Here is a 24,513-nt window from a genome sequence, read left to right on the forward strand (position 1 = left end):
TGTAAGAGATATGATAAACATCTTGATTTTATTCAAGACAGTCACAGAGAAATTCTCCTCTTATCAGAAGGCTGCAGCTTTTGCAGTGGGTGGAGGGTTACACAGCAGAGCGGGTGCGAGATTGGGAGAGTGCAGCGTGGACTCTGCTGACAATGAAAAGCTCCAAATTCTTCCAAAGGAGCAAATTCAGTGAATTTGTTGGACAGCTCCAGAGCATAAAAAACTTGTGTTGGGCACGAGAACAAAAAAATGACCCAGAAGGAATTGGCCACTGTCCTCCAGGAGCTCAAAATCTGGTAGGGAAGCTCAGAATGTACATAATTAATGAACCATAAGGAAAAGCATAGGAGAAGAACAAATAAAGTGCTTTTGGGGTTGGAATAGGTCAAAAACCTCATGCTGTTCTGGAGGCTGGAAAAGACGTCTAGTAGAAGGTGTCCTCTGAGAAGGACCATGTAAGGGAGTTTGGGGTCCATGTGCCCAGAGGAAAAAAGAGCGGGACCAACAGCCTGACCATGAGATGCAAAGGGGAATGCACAACATGCTGTTTGCTTTGCTGGGATGCAGAGGAATGACTGGAGATAAAACTAGACAGTAGGCTTAGAAAAATGATGCGGGGCCCAGCATCTGGTAGGCAGTGGAGAATCCTTGCGGGGTTCTGATCAGGGAAACAGTGTGTTTCAGAGCTGAACGCCCAGTCCAGATGAGGATAACATCAGTTGTAGAAGGATGATGTCAGGAAGGATGGAGATAAGGAAATGCATGAGGAAAAAAAAAAAAATCTGATTATATAACCAGACCAAATTTCCTCTTATTTCTGATACAATGAATAGTTTTCATAGGAAACCACTTTCTGGCTGGCCAAGAATTGGTTTTTACTTCTAATTAGATGGTATTTGGAATTAGCTTATTTAAAATCAATGAAGAACCACTGTATAAGTGCATCTTTATTTGTCTGGACAGCAAACACTCCATGGAGAAAGAAGGGAGGCAAAAGGGAAAAGCTGTACAAGAGAGGGATTCGTCAGTTTCAGGGATGGTTCTTGCTGCTAAAGAGCACAGGCCTCGGGTGGGTCAGGCTCCCTCAGCAAGTGACATGGGGGAGAAAAGCTAGCCTGGGCAGGGTCTGGGTCCCACTTCCAGCTCCCAGTAATCTCTGCGTCCTTTGGGAAATACCAGGTTAACTTCTCAGCTCCGCTTCTCCATCAGTACAGTAGGAAAATGATACTTACCCCACAGGGTCTCCTATAAAATGCTTCCCACCACGCCAGTACCTAGTCAGTAACTTGACTAATAACATCTAAAACTACTGAATCGCTATCAGCTTTGACTTCCTCCACTGACCCCATCTCCTGTCACGTTCCACACATTCACTGAGCACCAGCCACACACGCCAAGCTCATTTCTGTCTCAGAGTCTTTGCATGCGCCCTTCCCTTTGCCTGACATTACATTCCCCCAGATCAACACATGACAGACTCCTCTTCGGCATTCTTGTCCCGCGTCACAGGGCTGACCTCCTTGAAGCTTTCCCTGACTCCTCCAGATAAGGTACACACCCCTGCCCCATCTCTATGTTTTATGTTCTTTACGGCACTGGCGAGTATCTACACTTGTCTAATTCATGTACTTTTGTCCCCTTGTTTATTTTCTGGCTCCTGATGGGAGAACAGACACCTTGTCAGTGGTCCTTATTCATGGGCCTCTGGCAACAGACCCCTGGCACATAGTAGGATTTTGAGAATTTTCTCTTTCTCTAAAGGTTGTAGCACTGTTGGCAGAATTAATCTATAGAAACACGTAGAAAACACAGTGAATACTTAATCACTGGCAGTCCCTATTCCTTGCATGGGTCAAGAGAATGGCTGGCTCCAAAGTGAAGAAAGACAATCTGGAAGGAAAGCAAGGAAGGGGACAGGGGTCCGAGGCTAAGTCAGTCGGGTTTCTGAGGTTCGTTCTTTGCCGGGACACAGTGGATGCTTCACAGGGGGTGGAGTCTCAGATTTTCCTTTTAGGATAGAAGTTTTAGGCAATGGAGGAAGAGGTTTTGAAAGTAAGTGGACAGGTGTGATTCTGAGGCAAATCATCTGGAGAAATAGTTCACAGGAGTCTTATGAATGCTTTATAAAAATTAAGGAGGGGGAAGACCAAGCACCATCATAGATTTAGAAGAAAAAGCCCAGCCCAGTGGTGCCTGGGTGGCTCAGTCACTTAAGCGTCTGCCTTCAGCTCAGGTCATGATCCCAGAGTCCCGGGATCGAGCCCCGCATTGGGCTCCCTGCTCAGTGGGAAGTCTGTTTCTCCCTCTGCTCCCCCATCCCTACCCCCACCTCAAGCTTGTGCACTCTCTCTCTCTGAAATAAATAAATAAAATCTTAAAAAAAAAAAAAGGAAAGAAAAAGCCTGGCCCAGCTGCTTCAGGTTTTAGGCTGCAAAGAAGGCTCCTTCCAGGGATATAATTATTATATTAGAATGGATAATACATTACATTATAACATTATAATATTACATATTACAATCACTATATTGTCATTATTATATTATAATATTAATGAGCAGAGATGGGGGATCCAAATCTACCTGTTCCCCATCCTATCGTATGTGCGATGGGGTTCCCAGGAAATTTGCGTATGAAGAAAGGATTTTGATTTGAAAACCTAATTCTTGTCCACCCCCTGCATTTTATATGTGAGATGATGGAGGCTCCAAGGACTAAACAGAAGAGTTGAGATGAGTACCGTGTCCTGAATGCTGACGGCATCTTTCCATTGCCCCATACTCAGAAGAGACTGAGCCTGGATTTCACAAACACTTACTCTAGGCCTAACATCCCAGGGGCTCCAGGGTAAGGGAGCTGGACTCCAGACTCTTGGATGATTCATGACACCAAAAAAGGTTTCAGTCAGGAAGCACATGCTTAATGACCTCTGGATATACTGCTGTCCACCTGCCTTGAACGGTTCCTATAGTGCGTGCCCCCTGAGAGTGGCTGGGCCGGACCCTTCCCCATCCTCTGCTCTTGGGATGACCATCTCAGACGCATCCGTCCTAGGGCATGAGGCCCTAACAAAGGTGGCAGACAGGCAGACAGGTAGAAGCACACTATCTAAGAATCCTCGGCTTCTGGCTTTACCTTTAGGAGACCCTGATGCTGGAAACAGAAAATTCTCCAGCTTCAAGCACCAAAGCTTCTAAGAGATGGGCTGGGCTACCAAAGTTACAGAGAAGCTCCACAAAACTGAGGCATGGGATTGACTTTGGCATTTTATTGTATATTCAAAATTCAGTTATTAGTTTTGAGACTTAAGATTTCCGTCAATATATTATTTACATAACCATGTACAGAATGCATAAATAGAAACAGATGTGTAATTTATCAATATTTGTCAATAAATAGAGAGAATTTATTTATTACAAAAACAAGTCTGTGTTGGTTCCTGTTTTTCCCAGAATGCATTCCTGGGAACTGCATTAAAAGCAGATCATCATAAAGCCAAGGGTATTTTCCATAGAGACAAATTAGAATGAGGATCCCAGTACCTTCAAAGCTTAAGCCTCAAATAAATCATAGGTATAACTAATAATTTCATAAAACCAAAGATACAACCATCATTAAAATTTGCAATCCTTTGAAATTATATAATTAAGTTCCATGTTCTATGTAACAGGCACACATGTACATTACATGTTGATTACACAGGACACTCAGTGCATTGTAAACAGTAAGAGTGACCCCATTCTAATTCTACTTCACTGAAAATGTAAACAAAATTTAGGTGGTGACTAAATAGCATTAAAGCATAATTAACAATAATTTACACTGGCTATCAGATTAGAAAAAAAATTTTAAATTATCTGATTCAATAGCTCAGTAGATTCTTTATGTAACAGCCTTGTCAGCTGCTCGTTCATAATTAATTCATGTTTGAGTTTTTTATTTTCATAGAATATATATATATATATATAATTTACAGAGTAGGGATAATTTCGAAGACCCAGGTCTTTTTTCTCCAAATAAACGTTTTCATGGCAAAAAGGCATTTGAATTTTTGTCATGTGACTTCAAAATTTCATGAAAGCGAGGCTCATTCTTACCAAAATTAGCTTGTGGTCACCATCTCCCTCCACCGACTCCTTTAAGAACAATATCCCTTCAAATGAGAATGTTTCTGCTAAATAAATTTGCAGTGAGGGTGTATGCAGTAACCAAATGAGGAGGGGTGGATTTGGAAGAAAGAACCCCTAAAAGGTGCTCCCTTGGTATTGTTTTTCAACATGGGGAGCTCATTCTCTAAATTGGTTCACATCTTGGTGAGGAAATTCTTCTTCCTTGGGAGCCCAGGAGCATCCAAAGTAATCCAAAGTAATAATAAAAATACAAAATGGCATTTTAGGATTTACAGGATGTTTTCACAAAAATTATCTTATTTATCTCCACAACAACTTTGCGAAGTAGGCAAGAGGGATTCTTTCAGAGGCCAGAGAGGTTGAGGGTCCCACAGCGAGTCAGCAATGATTCACTGCCCATAGCACTTCTCTACCACGTCCATCTCTCCCTCCTGCTCACAGAGGTAATGGGTAGCATGTAAAGTGGAGCAGAGAGTTTGGGGGTCATCGCCAGGTTCAGGGCCTTGGGACTCAGAGCTTTGCTGCTCCCTCTTTTGTATTGAGAAAGGACCATCCTCAAGACCGTGGTTGCCCCCTAAGCCTAAATGTAGTCGGCAGAGAACAGGGACTTGAAAAAGCGGAGGAGATTGGTCCGGCCAGAGTCAAGGTGCCAATTAGGACTCACATAAACTGTCTTCATCCTGGATGAGACTAGATCCCCAGTTCAATCTGATCTCCACTGACGGGCGAGAGTTCCAGCCTGGACAGGGAACATTTCAGCGTGGTGCAGTATTTCTCAACAGCAGTCAGGAGTACTAAATAACATTTCTCTTTAGAGGCTTTTTCCCTTCCCTAAGGCATGACTTTCTCCCCAATAAAAGGAAGTCTTTACAGGACAGAGGTGTTTTTTTGTTTTTTTTTTTGCATTTAGATGGTTTGGGGGCAATCTTTTCTTCCTTATTCCAGTCTCTTTCCTATCCGGTTCAATTCCAGAACTAAAGTCAACATCAGTGGAAATGGTAACTGGCATCTCTTAAGCAGCAGGAACAATGAGTATGATAAAGTCCTGAGATGCTATCAAATTACAGCCAAGATCACTGTTAGAACCTCACATGGCTTCGGGACATGGCAGTGTTTATTTCCCTGGGACTTTTACTCTGGGGCAGTTGGTAAGAGCCAAAGACTCAGCTTTGAATAAAAGACATCCGGTGAAGGGCAAAGTTGGCAAGTTCAAGAGTCTAGAAGGCCCAAATGAGGAGGGTGGTTCCTTTGAAACAAAGTCAAAAGGCAGGCAAGCCATGGCTTTTTGAGGTAGCTGAGGGATGTAGCAGCATCCTTGGTCCTAGAAACAGAAAGGGATCTTGGAGATCCCCGAGTCCGAACTTCAGTTCACAGATGTAGAAAGTGAGGTCCAGGAATGGAAGGGCAGGGGCCAAGATCCCACAGCATTTTAGGAGAGCCAGGGCTGGAATCAGGGTCCCTGACTTCAAGTCAAGCACTGTTTTCCCACCCTAGCACTGCTTAGTCCGGCCCTCCTCCACCTGCAGTGAGGGTCAAGTCTCCCCAGTGTGAGCTGCCAACAGTTCTCTCCTTTGGGAGCAACAAGGCCAGATTCAAGGCTTTTAAGCTGCTACTGTGGGCTTTGCCACAAGTTCGAGGGAAAGATTCCGAAGTCTTTAATAAACACGATAACGTTGTTGGCCCTGCCCAAGGCTCTTTAGCAGAAGATGCCCAGTTCTAGTCCAAGAGGGAAGCAAACATCTCCGAGCAGTAGGGCCCAAGGCCCCGGCACTGGGGGGAGGCTGTCTTTGGCCAGCCTCCTAGGGTGCTGCCGAGACTATTCTCCTCGGGTAGATCTCTGCTCCCATTTCTTCCACAGTAAATAAATGGAGCATGTCCTGAAGAGGACTGACACCGGCCTCAAGGAAGAGTGAGTGGGGGTCTGCAACTGACACGGTGGCTAGCCAGGAGGGCACAGGTTTGGACCCAGGCGCCGGGAAGAAAGCGTATTAGTGTTTGGCCCAGAAGAGGACGGAGACGAGACAGCGAGCAGTTTGCACATGGCCGTATCAGGCGTGAACAAGCAAGAAATACGTGTTTTGGAACACGGCTCTGACCAAAACAGGCGCCTGGAGGACGTGTTTGACAATGTCTGTGAGCAGACACAGCAAAGAAGGCATATTTGGAGACATCTATGACTGAGGACACAATGAGCGATCATGTTTGGAACATGAGGGAGACAAACCAGGAACAGGAAGGGGACATATTGGGGACAACAGAGAGTGTGAGGCAAGGGCAAGACGCCAGGAAGGGGGAGTGTTGGAAAATGAAAAAAAAAAAAATCCCTTTGCAGGGGATCTCTGGAGGAGAAACCCCCGGAACAAGGAGGCCTCCTGTCCCCTGAGTCCCTCCAGCGCCACCTGCTGGAGCCCCAGAGAAAATCCCCGGTGGGCGTGGCTGCCTGGCGGAAGGCGTGGCGGAGAGTGGCAGCAGCGGTCCCATACACGCAGCAGCTTAGAGCCTGCCCTCTCTCGGAGGGATGGCTGTCTTCTGAGTCACTGCCCCACGGCCTAAGGGTCACTGGATTGAGCAGCCACCAAGGAAGAAGTTGCTGGAGGGTGGCAGTGACTCTCCCATTGGCCACCACACTCCACCGCATCCCTGGAGAGGGGAGATCATAGCGCCTTAGATTTGGAAAGGACCTCCCCGATGATCTCAGCAAAGGGCCCACCCGGTGCAGACGAGCCCCTCGTGCCATGCAGATGGGTGGTCGTTTAGACCCTACTTAGGAATCTCCAGGGACCCGCCAGGCCTTTATTATTTTTGAGCAACTTTAGTTATTAGAAGAACTTATTAACATTCAGCCAAAATCTGCCTCCTATGATTTCAACCCAGAGGAACTTCGGTGCCCTCTGGGCCCACTCAACATTCTTCCCTCTGCTAATTACATCCTCCAAGTTTTCTCTTCTCCAGGCTACACATTCCCATTTTCTTTAATGGTTCATTATATATTATGGTTTCCGGATTATTGCCCATAATGATCACTGTCCTCTGAAAACCATCCTTATTACGATTATCTCTTGAAACAAAGTACCTGGAAAAAGCACAAATCTACACAATGAGCCTGACACGTATATATCATGTACATTTCATCATCAGTTTGGTTTACCTCTATGAATGTGGTCAACACCAAATTCATTCCTGTTAATGGCAACATGTTCTTGGCTTACACTGAGTTTGTTGCCAGTCTGTATCTTTTTGACACAAACAGCTGTCCATTTCTGTGGTTCTTTATTACATTGGTGCAGCCTATTTTAATTTAATTTAATTTAATTTATTTATGCCAAAATACAGGCCATTACATTAATCTCAGATAAATTTTGTTTTATAGGTTTTAGTCAATTGAGATCATTCTAAGTTGTAACAACTGCTACATTCAAGATATGATTATTTAGCACCCATTCAAACTAGACGGGTTTCACAAGCACAAAGAAGATCAGATAACGTATTGCTACCTAGATCTTTCAGTTTGGTGTCATCTGCCTGTTAGGTCTTCAGGCTTCAGCCAAGATAAAAACAAACAAACCAAACAACAACAACAAAAACCCCTTGCTTAGGACAAGGCTAAAACCAAGAATTGTTTTAGGCACAGACTGTCTTCCCAGCAAACAGCTATCATTTAGTGTGCCTGAGAATAAACCCACCCATGGAAGGCTTTATCCAGTGCCTTGCTGAAATGTCTCTGCCACGCAGTAAATCTGTCCTGATAATGAAATTAGTTGGCATGAATTGTTTTTTTAATGAAACAACATTGACTCTTGCTCACAAATCATTTGTGTAATAGCTGTCTTAGAATTTTGGTAAGGTCTATTTCAAGCTATGAGTCTATAGTTTCTGGAGTCTAGCTTTAGTCTTTTTTAAGAACTGGGGCAATATTTACTGGTCTCCAGGCTGCCCTCATTTCCCCCGCCCTCGAAAGAATACCAGTCAGAGATCTTATCAACCAGTTCCTTTAATCCCCTGAGAGAATACATCTTGGCTCAGAGACAGTTAAATACTTTTCATGACTCTTGGACAGCAACCTTCTCCCTATAATATTCTCATCTTTCCAGTTGGGAGACTATTCTTATTGCAACAGAATATGCAAGATTTCTTCCCTAAATATTGAGATCTAACTATTTCTGGGTTTGCTACTTGCTCTGAACATAGCTTTTGATTCATCCCTGGCTATATATTCCTTCTTCCATGCTATTTTCAAGTATAAGCTCTCTAGATAACTCAAGATGCAGCCTCAAGTCTTTACATAGCTCTCCCCATTTTTATGCCTCAATCATTGAACATATCTATTAAAAGGAAAAAAATAGGGGCGCCTGGGTGGCTCAGTTGGTTAAGCGACTGCCTTCGGCTCAGGTCATGATCCTGGAGTCCCGGGATCGAGTCCCACATCGGGCTCCCTGCTCGGCAGGGAGTCTGCTTCTCCCTCTGACCCTCCTCCCTCTCATGCTCTCTGTCTCTCATTCTCTCTCTCTCAAATAAATAAAAAAAAAAAAAAAAAAAAATCTTTAAAAGGAAAAAAATAAAGAACAGAAAGGAAAGAAGGAAAGAAAGAAAGAAGGAAGGATTTCTCATTTCCCATTGGCCAAATTTCCTTTATCATACTTATTATTACCATTATTAACAGTAATAAAAACAAGCCAGGCACTACGCTGTGTTATATGCCTTAATCTGTGAATTTTACATCCATTTAACAGACAAGGAAACTGAGTTTTAGAGAGTTTAAATAATTTGCCCAAGTTTCCTCAGTTAAAAATTAGTAGGATCAGACCTCACATTTCGGTCATTTTTTATACCAAAGTCTATGCTCTTAATTGTCCCGATATATCGTCACTCGTGATCTTGAGAACTGCCACAGCTAAGCCCAGTGTTCAGGTGCTGCTAGGTCTCCAGCATTTCCTTGTCCCACTGCGACACATTCCAAGGTAAACGAGGCATGTGCAGAGGTTCACACTATGTTCCACCTGTGGGAAGCCCGCAGGGTGATGTGGCTCCTCCTTGTACTGAAACACAGCGTGCCTGGGATGTTCACGCAGGACTCGTTCCTGTGAACCCCTCCTGCTCACTAAAAGAGAATCTTTGCCAAGTGGCACATATATTTTCTGTGATGCGGAACCGGGGAGATGAAGATGAAAAGGAAAAAAGCCCCGCAGAAGGCAGGAGAAAAATCGGGAGGACAGAGTCAGAGAGAGGCATTGGGTGAATACCCATATCAAAGAATGAGGACAGAGGACGGGCAACACGGCAGCAGGATGATCAGGGCTAAGGGAGAGCCACGGAGTCGGCTATGTGGAAGGCTCCAGAGCAGTTGGGGAGAATGAAGGAGGCTCTTTGAGAAGTGTTTCCAGAGGCCACATTGGCTCTCTCACACAATCCTGCCAGGGAGTCAAATAAAGATTGAGAGGACCACAGAATCACCGTTGGATGTCTGCGCCCCTCCAATTCAGGCTACATGAATGCTCAGAGTGTAGCCACGGTACCAGTAAGCGGGGACACAGGGACCCGGGAGCAAATGCATTTTTGGCTTTCGTCCGCACGTGCCTCTGGTGACTTACACCCTTTGGTGTGCCTCACTTTCCCCAACTGCTAAATGAGGAGGATTATCTAGAAGATCCTCTGCAGCGCTGACATTCTGATTCTAGGAGTAGCAGAGATGGTGGGTGACAGATACACACTTCCTGATTGGGCACCAGCTGTGTGTGGGACTGTTCTCCAAAGCTGTGGGTAATTGCTTGAATTTGGCTTTTAATATTCTATTGTTAGTATCTGATACTTTATATTCTGTAAGGAGCGAAGAGGTTTCGCTGGAAACACACTGAGGGTAATTTTTGGATTTGTATTAAAGAATCTGAAAGACCTCAATTTCGGAATCTGTGAAATTACACTGCAAAGCTGTTAAATGGATCTGGGTGGGCCAGGCTAGGATAGCTGAGATAGGCTCTTTGAGAAGTGTTTCCAGAGGCCACATTGGCTCTCTCACACAATCCGCAACAAGACCACAACTGTCTCTCCTCAAACATATGCTTGAGCAGAAACTGGCAGAGCTGCTCGAAATCCCTGACGCAAAACATCGCTGAGAAAGAACCTCTGACATTTTAACACGAGTTTTTCAAGTGCAGTTTCTTGTTTTAACCATGTTAGTAAAATATTCTACAATTTACAAAGCATTTTTGTATCTTTTTCCGTATTTAATCTTAAACCCAAATCCCTAAGGAAGGAGGGTACAGAGTATCATTTCAATTTCAGAAGAGGACGAAGATCAATGTAGGGGCATGGATTGACTGATGGGGAGCGTGGTGGGGCCAGTGCTATAAATAGGCATTCTGCCTCCCAAACCAGGAATTCTGTCCTCTGGGGATGTGGAAGTCATCCGTGTGGAGGGAAGAGTTTTGTGGTGAAGTTTAATATTAACAGTTCATGAAACAGACTTACAATTACCCGTGTTCCAGAAGGAGGACGAGGGGAGGAGGAGAAGGGAAAGAGGAGAAAAATCACTAGCTAAGCCATCTTTCACAAAGTGGTCTAAAGGTTATGTGTGTCAGAATTATCTTGGGAAGCTACAATAAATTCAGATTCCCAGGATCCACACCTGGTCTCTGTCAGTAGGGGTGGGAAGGCAGGGGTCGTGGGGCAGCAGACATCTGCATTTTTTTTTTTAAGATTTTATTTATTTGAGAGAGAGAGCAAGTGAGCGCGAGTATGTGCACACGAGTCGGGGGAGGGGTAGAGGGAGAGGGACAAGCAGACTCTCCACTGAGCAGAGAGCCCACTGGGGGTCTCTGGACCCTGGGATCACAGGACCCTGGGATCATGAACGGATGATGCTTAACTGACTGAGCCACCCAGGTGCCCTGACATTTGCATTTTTAAAAAATGCTCTTGGGTAATTCCCGGGCACATAGGAGTATAAGATTCCCTGAGCAGGTGTGTAATCCAGTGATCGTACTCACACCTGAGACAGCGCTTCGGGCCAGAGACTTAGGGGGCTGCAAAGAGGAAGTACAGGTGAGCAGTAAGGGCCAGAGCTGCAGCAACAGGCACTCAGAGATGCTCCACAAGAGATGAGAGTGGAAGCACTGAAAGGCACACAAATGGCGCATTTTAGCAAAGTGGACGGGGGATAGTTACTGGTTTTTATGACATTGACGGTGAAGTAAGATTTGATGGTGAATCATAAATATGAGAATTTAAAAATGTAAAGAGCTACACAAAGCAATTTTTTGTAGGTGTTCTTTATGTGATGAAAAAATAGAATGCTTGGGTACAAATAGCCGATAAAAATTAATTGAATTGTCTAGAAACAGTGAGCACAAAGACTTGTACTAAGTTATCAGTAAGTTCAATCACTCAAAAGGCAAGGTCCTAGGCCAATTTCTTCATTTGTCTTTAGATTTACTATCAACCAGAATAGAATATGGACTCTGGGACCCAGTATTTCCCAAACATGGGATGTGCTGCCCAGGTGATATGTCAAACAATGGGCACAGCATTCAATAATTTGAATCACACTAAGGGTATTTGATACTTCTTCCACTCATTCTGCTTATTTTATTTTTTATATATTTTTTTAACGATTTTATTTATTTATTTGACAGAGAGATAGAGAGAAAGCACTAGCAGGGGGAGCGGCAGATAAAGGGAGAAGGAGAAGCAGGCTCTCCACTGAGCAGGGAGCCCGACGTGAAGCTCGATCCCAGAACCCTGGGATCATGACCCAAGCAGAAGACAGCTGCTTAACCGAGTGAGCCACGCAGGCGCCCCTCATTCTACTTATTTTAAAGAGAAAGACTCAGTTGCCCCCCACTCTGGCTTTAGCAAGCTTCTGATACCTAACAAATGGAGAACAGGCCTTAGGCTCAGAGCCTATGGCAAGCAATGGGATCAAGTTATATTTTAGTAATAATAATTTATACAAATAATAATTTTTGTTTTCATTGCATTTACATTTAAAGGATTCTTCTCTACGTGATTTTTCATTCAAGGTCATGATACAGTTTCCTTTACAAATACATTTATTTAGATTAAAAATGTATTTAAGGGAACCTGGGTGGCTCAGTCGGTTCAGCATCCAGCTCTTAATTTTGGTTCAGGTCATGACCTCAGGGTTGTGAGACCGAGCTCCACGTTGGGCTCCACACTGGGCGTGGAGCCTGCTTAAGATTCTCTCTCTCCCTCTCTCTCTGTCCCTCCCCCGCCTTAAAAATAAATAAAAACTAAAGCCTCGCTTCCCCTGTTCCTGTCTACTTAAAAAAAAAAAAAATGCAACATTTAAAAAGAAAAGAAAAGAAAAAAATGTATTTAAAAGTAAATAGTAAATAATAGCATGAGTAGAATGCTGATATGGTAAAAGCTGTGAAAGTCGCAGGCAGGTGACAAAAATTCCTATCAGACAGACGAGAAAACGGACTTGCAGGGAACACAGAGTCCTAGCAAGGACAGAACGCACCACGTCCACAGGGTGGAAACTCTGAAATCACAGCCAGCACGCGTTCTGCTCTTTTGTGCTACTTGTAGAAAATACCCAAAGAGCTGAGTCTGCACAGTTGGAGATGCCTACCCTCTGGCCTCTGGACAAAATGTGTTCCCAGAGCTTTTTAAATTCCATCACCGACCTCAGACATGCCCATGTTTCAGCATGCCAAAGGGCAAGATCGGATCGGTGGGCACAGCTTGTTCCATCCTAATGCACCTCTTAGCCCACTTCTCCATATGCACATATCACTAAGGTCAAGCCACTCTCCTGGTGAGATTTTCTTTTTTTCCATCATCAACCACAATTCCTAAAGGACAAATAAAAGGACTGGAACTTTGAGTCTTCGGGGAATCAGACTGACTGCCCGCTTTTTCCGCTGAACTCTTTCAGTATGACTGAACCTAAAAATATATCTGGGAGAAAGTGGCCCAAAAGTATGAACCCATAAGAAAAACAGCCAACATTTATTATGTGCCACTCACTGTGCAAAACAAATCGTGGTGTTACCGGATATAATTTTCACCACAATCCCCTGACCTAGGTTTTATTATTTACAGGTTCTGGTGGAGTGGCACGAGGCCTTGTAACTTGTTCCAAGTCAAACATGTGTCACGAGGGGAGCCAGGATCCGAACTGGGCAATCCAGCGAGAGTCTCACTACTCCAGCATGCACCTCCAAATGTGCGCCTTCACTGGACCAGCTCCCTTGGTCCCGCCCAGCCACTTCAGGTAAGAAAATGGTCTGCTCTTGACAAGCTGCCCAGGTGAGGAGAGAGCATGTCAGGTGCATAAGAGTACTTAAGATCCCTCGTGATGAACTAAGCTTCCAAGAGAAGGAGAAGCAGGTGGTAAGGGAGCCCCAAGGGGGAAGTGACTGGTTATTGCTCAGGGATTGAGGGGGCAGGGATCAGGGAAGTTTAGAGTGCTCATGTTGGAACTGTGCCTTGAAGGATGAGTAGGCTTGTGCCAGGCAGGAAATCGAGAAAGAGCTTTTAAAGCAGCAGAAATAATCCAGAGGCCAGAGAACTCACTATTTATTTGGGGAAAACTGATCAGTCTCGCATGTACGTTGCACAGGGAGTTAGGTCGGGAAAGAGTTGAGGGAAATGAACTGGACAACCAGATTGGGTCAGGCAAGAAGGGCTTTATATGCCCTTCACTCTCTTCCACTGCAAGTCCCACTATGTTGCTCAAGGTTGTTCTATTATAACTCAATCCAGCTGGCATTTTACAGTTGAAAATCCTACATGCCTGAATGGCCTTTCCACCCTCTTGAATGATACACATGAAATAGGCTGTCTCACCTATATATTCCACACATACACCAAAAGAAAATCAGAGGCAGAAAAAACAAATTATAATTTGTAATACTGTCAGGAAAAGGTCACCCTAAGATTACCAAATATGTGCATAGCTTTGAGTTGAATCCTAGAGCCCATTCTTTTGGAAAGGCATGGGCAAACTGGACTGAATGCAGAGGAAGTTGCCCAGGATGGTTTGATTGTGTGTGTGTGTGTGTGTGTTGTTGTTGTTGTTGTTGTTTCCAAGGGCTCAAACCATCAGAAAGAAATGGGATGGTAATATCTTGACTATGAGCTCCTTAAAGGCAGGGATCTTGCCTGTCTAGATCTCTGCCATGTTCCCACTGCCTGTCCTTAGTAGACGTGTAAATAGAGGCAACAATGTATGAATAAGTGAGAATGAGCTAAGAGCTCTGAGACTCAGATTCACATCTTAGTTCTGCGGATGCAGCAGCTTTCTCTGTAGCAAACATCTTAAGTCTTTGAGCTTCAATTTTCTTGTCTGTAAAATATTGGGTTCATCAGTCTATTTCAGGTTATTCTCTTAACAAGACTAACAAATAACCCCATCGAGTGGCCACAGGAGACACTGGAGGGAGGGGGTTGATGGCCGTGTGCACACACATGCGCATATGAGCATTTGTTTTAATCAAAGCAGTCATGGTTTCACTATTCACAATCCCAAGTAAGATTCCATTTGAACAAAAGATTTCCACACCTGAAAAAAAGTGTTTAAGAACTGCTGGACTACTTGAGCTCTGTTATCACTTCCAGCTATATAACTCGAAGTTTTTATAATGTTATGATATAGAGAAGTAAAATTTGACCAAAATCTGCAATGGCGAGGGCTGTTCAAACAGTAGAATATCTCGCTTTGGATCATAAGGAGCTGCCTCTCCTCGGGAGGGGAGATAGATGGCTATCAGATAAGTTGTAGAAGAGATCATTGCCCGAGCTGGAAGATGTGACCAGATCACTTCTGAAGCCTTTCTCGTGTCTAAGAACCAAAAGTCCGATATTCTTTCAAGAGCTTTCAGTTAATAAGTATAGAGCTTAGTGGTTTACAGCAAGGCCTTTGAAATCAGATGAATGTGTGAGAACCCTGGTCCTCACCCTCACCAGCTGTAAGACTGGCCAAATTAATCTCTCTGAGTCTCAGTTTCCTCATCAGTAAAATGGCAATAATAATAATACCTGCTCCATAGAGTATATAAAGGACTCGGTAAGATGGCACATGTAATACACTTAGCTCAATACGAGGCATATAAAACAATGTACTATATGTTGGCTAATTGAACATAATAATAAAAAAAATAAAGCAATGTTCAGTAAATGGTAGATGCTACAATGATGATGATATAGAAGGAGAAGGAGGGAGGGGGAGGAGAGGGGGGAGGAGGAGGGGGAAGGGGAGAAGGAGGAAAGAGGGTGGGGAGGAGGAGGGAGGGGAGAAGGAGGGGATGTCTGGATCAGGAAACCAAATTATGCCTGAAGCAACTAAGTATTATACATGACAATCATATATATGTGTATGTGTGTGTATCCACGTACGTATGTGCACACACACACACACACACACACACACACTCCTTTCCCAAAAGCCAGAAACTTAAAAGCAGCCAATGCCAATTCACAAAGAGAGGAACAAATGACATTAAACCAGCCAGCAAAGGAAATAAAAGTCTGGAAAGAATAAAGGAACAGGAGCAGACACCAAATATATTTGTTTGTCAGGTTTATCAAAATATAGATTCACTCATTTCTTAGAGAATAAAAGGCTCTCCAAGAACAATTCTTACTGTGAAATGTTTCTCAGAATCTTGTTAAAAATAACCTGAAATAGGCATGGAAACAAGAAAAGACATTCAGAAATCATTTTGTGAAAAGTAGGTTCTTGGCTCTTTGCTCGAATATAACCCAGAACGCACACAATTGTTTATTTCTATAACCAGAAGCCGTTTGCTGGGTTTCCTCACTCAGGACTTGGAGACGATTTCACAGCATTTCTAGTAGAACAGCAGCTAGAACTTTCTGCATGCCTCCTTTCCCCACAGTTCCCCTGTCCTTGCCGGCAAAGTGCTTCTGAACCTAGTGCTCAGAAACTATCCTGCCCCTTATCAGGAGGGTATTATGGTGGCACCAAATCATTTCCCTTCACCACCCGTTCTGACAATAAACCAGTGTTCCAGCAATAGGAGCCTTGTTCTATGAACCTGTGTTCCTGAATTTTTGCCTCCAAAGATGATGATTATGATCACGAGAACACAATTTATCAGTAATTTACATGTTCCAGGATCCATACGTACAGGATCTCACACAAGCCTCACCACAGTCTTATGAGGCAAGAACCATTTTGCCCCAGAAGAAACAGAGGCACAGAGAGGTCAAGCAACTTGCCCAGGGTCACACAGCTTCAAGGTGGCAGGACTTGAAGTCAAACTGCTGTCCATCAGATACCATGTCCTATGCTTTTAGCCATGACACTAAACCATTCTACCGGTACTCTGGTTCCTCCTAGGTTGTGATCCCGCCTTGTTATTTCCAGAGCCTGAAGTCCTGGGCCTGACATCTCTATGTGAAAAAGGAAGAACATGAAGACCACATTGAAGGGGGTGTCTCTTTAAACCCAGCCTCGGGGTCCTTCTCCATAAACATATTTAAATAGCAATTGTGTTCTTATGAAGGGCTCGAACGATAGAAATTTATCCTGACGGGTGGATGACAATGTTTACTTCAAATGGAGTCTCAGGCACCAAATCAGCTATGTAGCACTGAGCATCTATCGAGCCTGGGGAGGAACTTTCTTCCTCAGATATGTCTAAATTTCCTACCGTCCACAGACTACCAGAGGAATCATAAACCAAAACAAAATGGCCCCTGAAATTAACGATATTACCTCTGGCACATTTCTTCCCACTGGCAATCTTTCCAGAAGGTCTCCGGCTTCAACCAAAGGAAATATTACGCTGGTTGAAGTAGGTTTTGCTCCGTCTTGAGTTTAACTGAACAGTGGGAGGGCTTCTTGCGGTTCTGTACCTCACACAACCACAGAGGAAGGGTCTCAGGGTGTCTCAGACGACCCACTGCCTCCTTGGCCATGCTGACTAATTCAGTCAATGCCTCAGTGACCGATGTCCATCACCACTCCAATGTGGCTGGCGGTCATCCAAGTTTCTCCTTCTGTTTTATTCTACTTATTCTCTACTTGATTCTCCTTATTAAGAACACCCTAATAAGGCAGTCCATTCCATTCTATGCTGAAATACATACTCTTAAAACTTCAATCTTCTGTCCCTACTTCTCTCCCCTGGGACCTTGCAGAACAAGCCAGACCCCTTTCTCCTGTAACAGTCCTTAGATAAATAAAAACAATGCTTATGACCTGAATCTTCTCTATGCTCTAAGCTTAGCATCCCTTGTTCCTGATGTGGTTGCTCCTATGTCATTAATTCTGTAAGGAAAATCACGGTGTTTGCCCTCTTCTGGACACACTCTAGTTTGTCGATGCCCAGTGTAAGATGGAGCTTTGCTGCCTCTATGGGCCAGGGACCTGCATCCGTGCGCTGTGGACCGAACACACGTTTACAAGGAGTATGGTTTTCCGGTGGGTCTCTTGTGTGCTCTGGAGGCGATTCTTTCCTGAGCAGCTGCTCTGACTAAACTGGGAGGGCTGTGTCCCTGCCAGGTACATGCTGGAAGGGAACAGGCTCAGAGAGCCTGCCTGCTGGAAAGGGCTCGTCTGCAAGGTGACCGCCAGCACACTAACCTCAGGAATTCAGGGCCCTTCTTTGCAGCAATAACACCAACTGCCTTCTACAAACAAAACTACAAGGTGTTTTGGTCTGTTTTTGTGTTTTGTTTTTTTTTTTAACCTGTCTTGTCTTGGTAACGGATGTGAATTAAGAGGAGCCACACGGTGCAGGGGCCACACTGACGTGAGCAGTTAAAACACACTCCCCTCCTGGCACTGAGAAAAGACCCCTCTTGCCGGCCCCTGGCTGTGGAAAGGAGATTCTATGTTGCAAAGCCCAGAGGATTCGTTTACAGCAGGGTTTCTCAACCTTGGCACTATTTTGAAATTTGGGGCCAGATCATTCTTTTTCGGGGTGGGGGCAGGGGGCTGCCCCATGCATTGTGGGAAGCTGAGAAGCAACCCCAGCCTACATGGACTGGGTGTCTGTAGCGCCCACCGGTTGTGGACACCAAAGATGCCTTGAGACATTGCCAAATGTCCCCCAGCATACAACATGGTCCCCAGTTGAGAACTAAGGGGTTATACCCACACTACCTCAGTAGTTTAAGACACGGAGCGAGCCCTAAACCTGAAGCATTACCTACAACTTCCCTGTTTTGCTTTTTTTTTAAAAGACTCCATTCATCCACCTGAGAGAGAGTGAGAGAGAGAGTGAGAGATAGAGCGCGAGAGCTGGGTGGGGGGCAGAGGGAGAAGCAGGCTCCCCACTGAGCAGGGAGCCCAATATGGGACTCGATCCTGGGACTCTGCAATCACGACCTGAGCCGAAGGCAGAAGCCCGGCCGAGCCACCCAGGCACCCCTACAGCTTCCCTGTTTTATTGGTGTGGAAAGAGACGATGGCTGCTCGGTGATCAACCGAGGCTTCCTGCTCTCTCTGCTATACCAGGGGTCCTCAGTACTGCTGTACATCAAAGCTCCTAAAACACGTGCACTTCTGGTCCCCAAGTGAACCCATTAAATAGACTCTCTACAAGTGGAACGCAGGCTCAGCTCGTAAAAGCTCCTAATGCCTCCAGTGTGATACAAGGTCAAGGGTCAGAGCAGCACACCACACTGCCCCCGTTCGTGACCTCGGACCACCTCAGGCATCTTTGGATCCGGCTGTGGCTTGGGAGTCTGCCCCGTGGAGCAGCACACACGATCCGTCTGTGCCGTGGCACCGATCCGGGGGCCTGGTACACAGAACCCTAGAGCCCTAGCCACCCGCACGCCTGCGGAGCCGAAGGGGAAAAGCAAATACACACGGAACGCGCCCAACTTGTTGGACATGGTTATCATGTTTTAGTTTGGCTCAGAGACGTGCCTACAGGCTATTTAAAAGCCAGAGGCATATTCAACATGACAGCCCCAGTTGTTCGGCACAGGGCACAACGTACCCAGGAAACACGTCTCATCTCATGGCGCTTAAACAATTATTTATAAACAGCCTGATTAATTTATCTCTGGGTTTTTCTTCTGGCAGAGGGAGCTCTGCCTTCCTTGTCTGAGGGCAGTGTTTAGAACACAGAGATTTCTCTTGACTCATTTCTTAAGAAATGCTTATCAGGAAGCTGAGAAAATAACTGGAGAAGTTTGTTTAACCAAGATATGAATGATGTTGTATATACAATTATAGTAACAGCGATTGCACCGGCTTCCGTTCAGGGAGCGCTTTCTGTGCAACAATAGGAGCTGGACTCAGCTCTGCACATCTATTATATTTCACCTTAACAAGTGCCCGAAGAGATGGGTCCTAAGAGTATTCCCATTTTACAGATAAAGGAACGGAGACCCAGAAACGCCTGGGCTACGGGTTAAAGGTGATATCAATAGTAAATGACGAGTCTCGGGACCAAAAGCCAGGCATGCCAAACCTCAGCACTTCAGCCCTTATGCTTTTGGTTACATACCAAAGTTCACCTTCTTCTAAGTCAGGGGTGGGAACTTTTCCTTGAAAAATGTCTCCGTGGCGGGAATAACGCTTAGGCCTCAGCATTTTGGTCCAGAAGAGGGCATCCTGGAAGGCAGCTTAAGCCACTTGATTACTGAACTCAAGACAAGGGGAGCTCTTCTGATGTTGTTATTCTGCCCATGTTCCTGGTGTGATCCCAACAAGCACGACGTTTCCTGAGAGGCTGCTTTAGGTTGTGATTGGGAAGGACTGGGGACAGGCCACCTCCTTGGTTGTGTGAGCAGCGCAGCCAGACAGAAACCCAGACCTTGGTTTAATGCTCTGCTTGTCGCCATCTTGAAATTCTTAAGAAGTTTATCTTTGAACCTGTGAGGTCTGAAGGGACAATGGAACATGCACGGGTGACAGGTGGGCACCGGTGGGCACAGACTACTTGTGCCTATGTGTATACGCCATAGCCCCTTGCTGCCTCAAAATGTGAATGACGCCCCATGAGCACACAATTCTGGTTAAGATTAACCATCGTAAAGATTAGTAACTAACCTCAAGCAAGCATGGTGAACACATTATATATAGAAAGCACTTTCCCTTTTCCCATGGTCTCTCTGTCAGCAACTTCTACAACATGTTACCACCGAGTCTTACTGAATTTCCACAGATCATGGGTCCACCAGAATCCTGCGCTCATGCTTCTTATCAACACATCTATGACTGAATGACTGGGAATGCAGACAGCCCTGAGAGGCCATGGTTTCTGTTTGACTGGAACTTGTCCAATGCAGGAGGAAGGCAGTGCTGTGCTAAGAAGAAGGAACCAACAAAAAAAAACCCTGTCTTTTCTCACTCATGGTGCTCCCCCGTATTAGCCAACCACTTCTGCTGAAAATACCAGCACAGAAAGAAAGGATAAGACATGGCCGACCATGGCTCCTTTTCCCTTTCAGTGCTTCCTTACTGATCAGGAAGCTGAAGGAGGCAGAGTGTCAGCAGAATGTGCGTGTTATCAAGAGGTGAAGTAAAAACAGTCGCATCAGTTTTGTGCACTGTCTGGTAAAAACAAAATACATACGCACGCTTGAATTGAGAAATCCGATTCGTGTGATTTGTGTCACTTTGGTGATTCCTTATAAACAAAATGTTCTCGTATTTGCCCTGAAAACTGGTACTGTATACTATACAGAAGAATGGTAAATTTTTGCTAATAATTTAAAATTATATTTTATTTTTCTCCTGGAGGAGAGGTGAATAGCAAAGAAAATACACCATGACATGTTGAGAGAAAAACTGCAGATGAAAGAAAAAGGCTTTACATTTTAATACTTTCGATGAAAGATCTTACCTGCCCTTTGACCAAGGGGCCCTGTATTTGCATTTTGTGTTGGGCCTGCAAATTATGTAGCGAGCCCTGGAGGAGGCTGGAGGAGATAAGGCAAGGTCATCCTCACCCATCTTTGATTCACCCAGATTAAGTCTGGCATTGGCTCAAAACAATGAGGGAAATGTTGAATCCAATTGTAACCTCCAAAGTTCAAGGTAATAGCCACAAAATAGCTTTTAAATGTCAAACAACTTTTCAACATTAGCAGAAACCTCTAAGCATCCAAAGTAAAATCAAACCTAAATTACTGTCTCATCCATGGGTAATCTTCCAACCCACAGTGTGAAAATCTCTGTTTAAAAGGGAAATTCTGGTGTGTTGACATTGAAAATTGGCAAGTGATGTCACAGTGAAAAAAAACAATGATTCTGGTTATGGGATTAATAAATATTTGTTTAAAGTGGCGAAAACTTATTTGACTATACACGTTCCAGGTGAGCAACAGAGTCTCATAAGAGCGTCCATTCATTCAACCAATAAGCATATGAACTGAGCCATGTGCTCTACCCTGGGGAAACTTTTGGGAATAAAACAGACATGTTACCTGCCCTCATGTACGGACAGTCTGACTAAGGAGACAGATAATAAACAAGTCAACAAAAAATAAATACAATGATAAATTCTGATAACTCTTATTTATAAAGGAAACAACAAAAAGCAATAGCCTAGAAGAATTTTTTTCTCCTACTGTTTTTAGTAGAACCCTCATTCTCTTTCCCTCTTTCTCACTTTTAATCTCTGTCCTCATATTTTCCACCTCTATTGATTCCATATTTAAACCTGAGCATACTAATCTTGTGCACGGGAATATCAAAGACTTCTATAACACATCCATTAGAATTGGCTTATTTATTATTGAGCTTTGGTTGGTAAGAGTAAGTCCGGGGAAAAGCATACATTGCCTCATTCCAGAGAGAAGGCTCTAGAGCCGTTTTGTCCAATAGAACTTTTTACAATAATGAAAATATTCTACTTATAATATGCGGTTACTGAATCCTTGGAATGTGGTCAATGGTTACCCTATTGGATAGCACAGCTCTAGAGATGCCCAAGTCAACAAAAAAACTGTTTATCAGGGGGGATTGAGGGTAGGTAATGGAGGATAGTAGCCAAGAGCCAATTTAGATAGACAAGAAGTTCTTTGGGAAGTGCTTGCAGAAGTTCTCAGGCTTCTGAGGAACAGGATGCGTGTCCTAGGTTTGGGCAAGGTCTAAACTTGGAGAACCACAGGAGCTATCTAAGCCTGGCCTGAGAGCAGAGAACTCCATCCTGAAAGCTAAACTCTGCGTGCCATCTCTGCATTGCTAAGCATGCAGTCTTAGCTATTTACCTAACTTATAAATAGTCTGTTCTCATAACATAATTATCTCTCCCCTGAGGACGGAGCTTTGCAGTTAGCAAAGCAATTTCACCTCCATTACCTAGTTTGATTTTCACAATGAGGTAGTGAGATAGGCAGGGCAGGGATTATTTACCCAAGAAGCTAAAACTGGAATCCTCAGTGGACTTCATGTAGAGAAAAATATCTGTTCTAAGGTTACCGTCAGCGCCACAAATCCAAGATCATAGGGGCTAATCTTCATAAAGACAGTTAAACAGAAGAGAAGCGAGACCAGGGAAAAGGGACAGAAGCATTCCTTTACTCCTTGCAGGCACTTTACTAGGCTCTGAAGACTCAGAAGAGAACAGCCCCGGCAAGATCCTTGATATTTATCCAAGGATAATGGACAAAGAACTCCAGAATCAACCCCCCAAAAAACTCCAAATCACATCAGGCTGGCTTGTTCCTATCTCCTGCCACACTGTGTGGTCACAGCCTATGTGATCACACTTCACCTCCCAAGGGGCCAGAGTCACTTGGCTGGAAGAATGGCTGAGCTGAGGCAACTTCCAAAGGAATTTTACTAGTTCAATCACATAAAATTATTACCCTTTAAGAGACTCTAAAAGGATCTAAGAATTATAATATGTGTCATAACCCAGAAACACAATCAATGCCAGCATACACTGGACCATTCCGAACCACTGGAGTCAGAGTCTGTGGTTTTCCAAGTTTAACACACGTAAGAATCATCTCGGCAAAAATGTCATTTTCCCTAACTTGCCCGAGTTCCATGAATGGGGTCTGGGATCTGTGTTTTTACTAAGCTCCCAGGTGATTTTAATGGCAGTGGTCTACTGGCCATATTTTGAAGGAAAAATGATCAAAAGAAATAATAATAAAGGTTACAAATAAGGGGACATGATCGCGTTCTCCAAACCTTTAAGAATATTGCATGGAGAGTAATGGGAGAATGAAGAAAAGCCTCAGAAAGGACAAAGAACTAAAACATACAGGAAGATGTAGCCTTGTTTTCTCTTGCTCAAGGCAGAACTAGGGCCAGCAGGCAGAAGGCGTAGGGATGAAGATTTCAACTCAATATAAAGAAGACCTTTTAAATGCTAGAGTTACCCAACCATTGAGCAGGCTCATCAAGTACTATGATTCTCTCGTTGCAGGAATTCAAGCAGCGATTGGATGACCCTCATCAGTGATGATGAGGAAACCGTTGGTTAGGTAGCAATCTCTTCAGCTCCCATTAAACCTTGTCCACAACCCCAGCGATGTCCACTGTGCTGTAATTATTTACTTATGTGACTCTTTGTTCAGTTAGGCTGTGAGCTCAGGGAGAATCCGACTCTCCTTTATCTTTCTATCTACCACCTCATACACAGTGCCTGGCACATTAGGTGCTCAGTACACAGTTACTGTGAATCAAACCTCAAAACCTAATAAATCAAGTCCCAGAATCTGCAAACCTGGTTTTTGATGAGTGTCCCATAACTTCCAAAGAAAAATTTGGATTTTTTTAGTATTCTCTTCTGCTTTCCACAGTGAACCCTTAGGAATATCTCTGATTTCTCCTTCAGTAAAATTTTAAAATTTCCTTTAACACATGTCTTGTTTTCATTTTGTACTTTTTAGTAACTTCAATTACTGCTTCTGTGGATGATGGTATTTTTCCTAATCCACACTCTAACTGGTGATTTCTAGGATGTAGGAGTCACTGAATGTTGGGTTAGTTATTCAGTATCGGGACTTCCTTGTGAAATGTCTTAGTTTTCATGGTTTATAGTGGATTTTCCTGGTAAAAAATCATATTGTTCATAGTCACAGTTTTGCTCTTTTTTTCTCTGATTTTTATATTTCATATTTCTCCTTTCTGTCGTTTGGATTTTATATGCAATGCTGAACAGCAGAGGTGACAAGGCAACCTCGTCTTGTCCTGGACTTGAGTGGGAATGCAGCCAATGTCTCCTCACTAGGTTATTTCTTCCACTCTCTGCCATTATGTCTGATGGGAGTTTCCTAGAGTGGGAAAGGTGACTTCTATAAGACTAAGAGAGAGGTTGGTGGATGGGGAAAAAACTATAGAGCCAGGTTAAAGATGCGACAAGGAGAGAGAAGCTGGCTCCAAAATTTGCTAAGAATCAGTTCACACCCATGATGAACCTCTTAGAATCCATTGCCCACATGATGGCATTATACCTCTTACTAATATATGTGGGTATAC

The 24,513-nt window shown here is 44.1% G+C and overlaps 1 protein-coding gene and 1 long non-coding RNA gene across 6 annotated transcripts in view; one reads left to right on the plus strand and one right to left on the minus strand.

The window, feature by feature from the left end:
* The window catches only part of HTR4 (5-hydroxytryptamine receptor 4), a 168,169-nt gene that overhangs the window by 23,785 nt on the left and 119,871 nt on the right, over nucleotides 1-24,513 (minus strand). For 2 of the 3 annotated variants that reach the window (XM_078066720.1, XM_036096086.2), the window contains exon 7: nucleotides 4,943-6,767. The exons of the other annotated variant lie outside the window; for it this stretch is intronic. In XM_078066720.1, coding sequence (XP_077922846.1) covers nucleotides 6,677-6,767 — 91 coding nt within the window. In that variant the 3' untranslated portion in view covers nucleotides 4,943-6,676. Of the gene's footprint in view, nucleotides 1-4,942; nucleotides 6,768-24,513 lie in introns of those variants that run through there. 3 annotated transcript variants of the gene reach the window in all.
* Nucleotides 12,886-16,602, plus strand: LOC118538222 (uncharacterized). 3 transcript variants are annotated; one of them, XR_004918514.2, is made up of 3 exons: nucleotides 12,886-12,903; nucleotides 13,191-13,362; nucleotides 16,453-16,602. It is a non-coding gene; the product is annotated as an uncharacterized LOC118538222 (long non-coding RNA). The 3 variants fall into 3 exon arrangements; XR_004918513.2 differs by lacking the exon at nucleotides 12,886-12,903 and adding an exon at nucleotides 13,009-13,067; XR_004918512.2 differs by lacking the exon at nucleotides 12,886-12,903 and having other exon boundaries at nucleotides 13,075-13,362.

This window comes from Halichoerus grypus, chromosome 2, assembly GCF_964656455.1.
Source record: "Halichoerus grypus chromosome 2, mHalGry1.hap1.1, whole genome shotgun sequence".
Lineage (NCBI taxonomy): Eukaryota > Metazoa > Chordata > Mammalia > Carnivora > Phocidae > Halichoerus > Halichoerus grypus.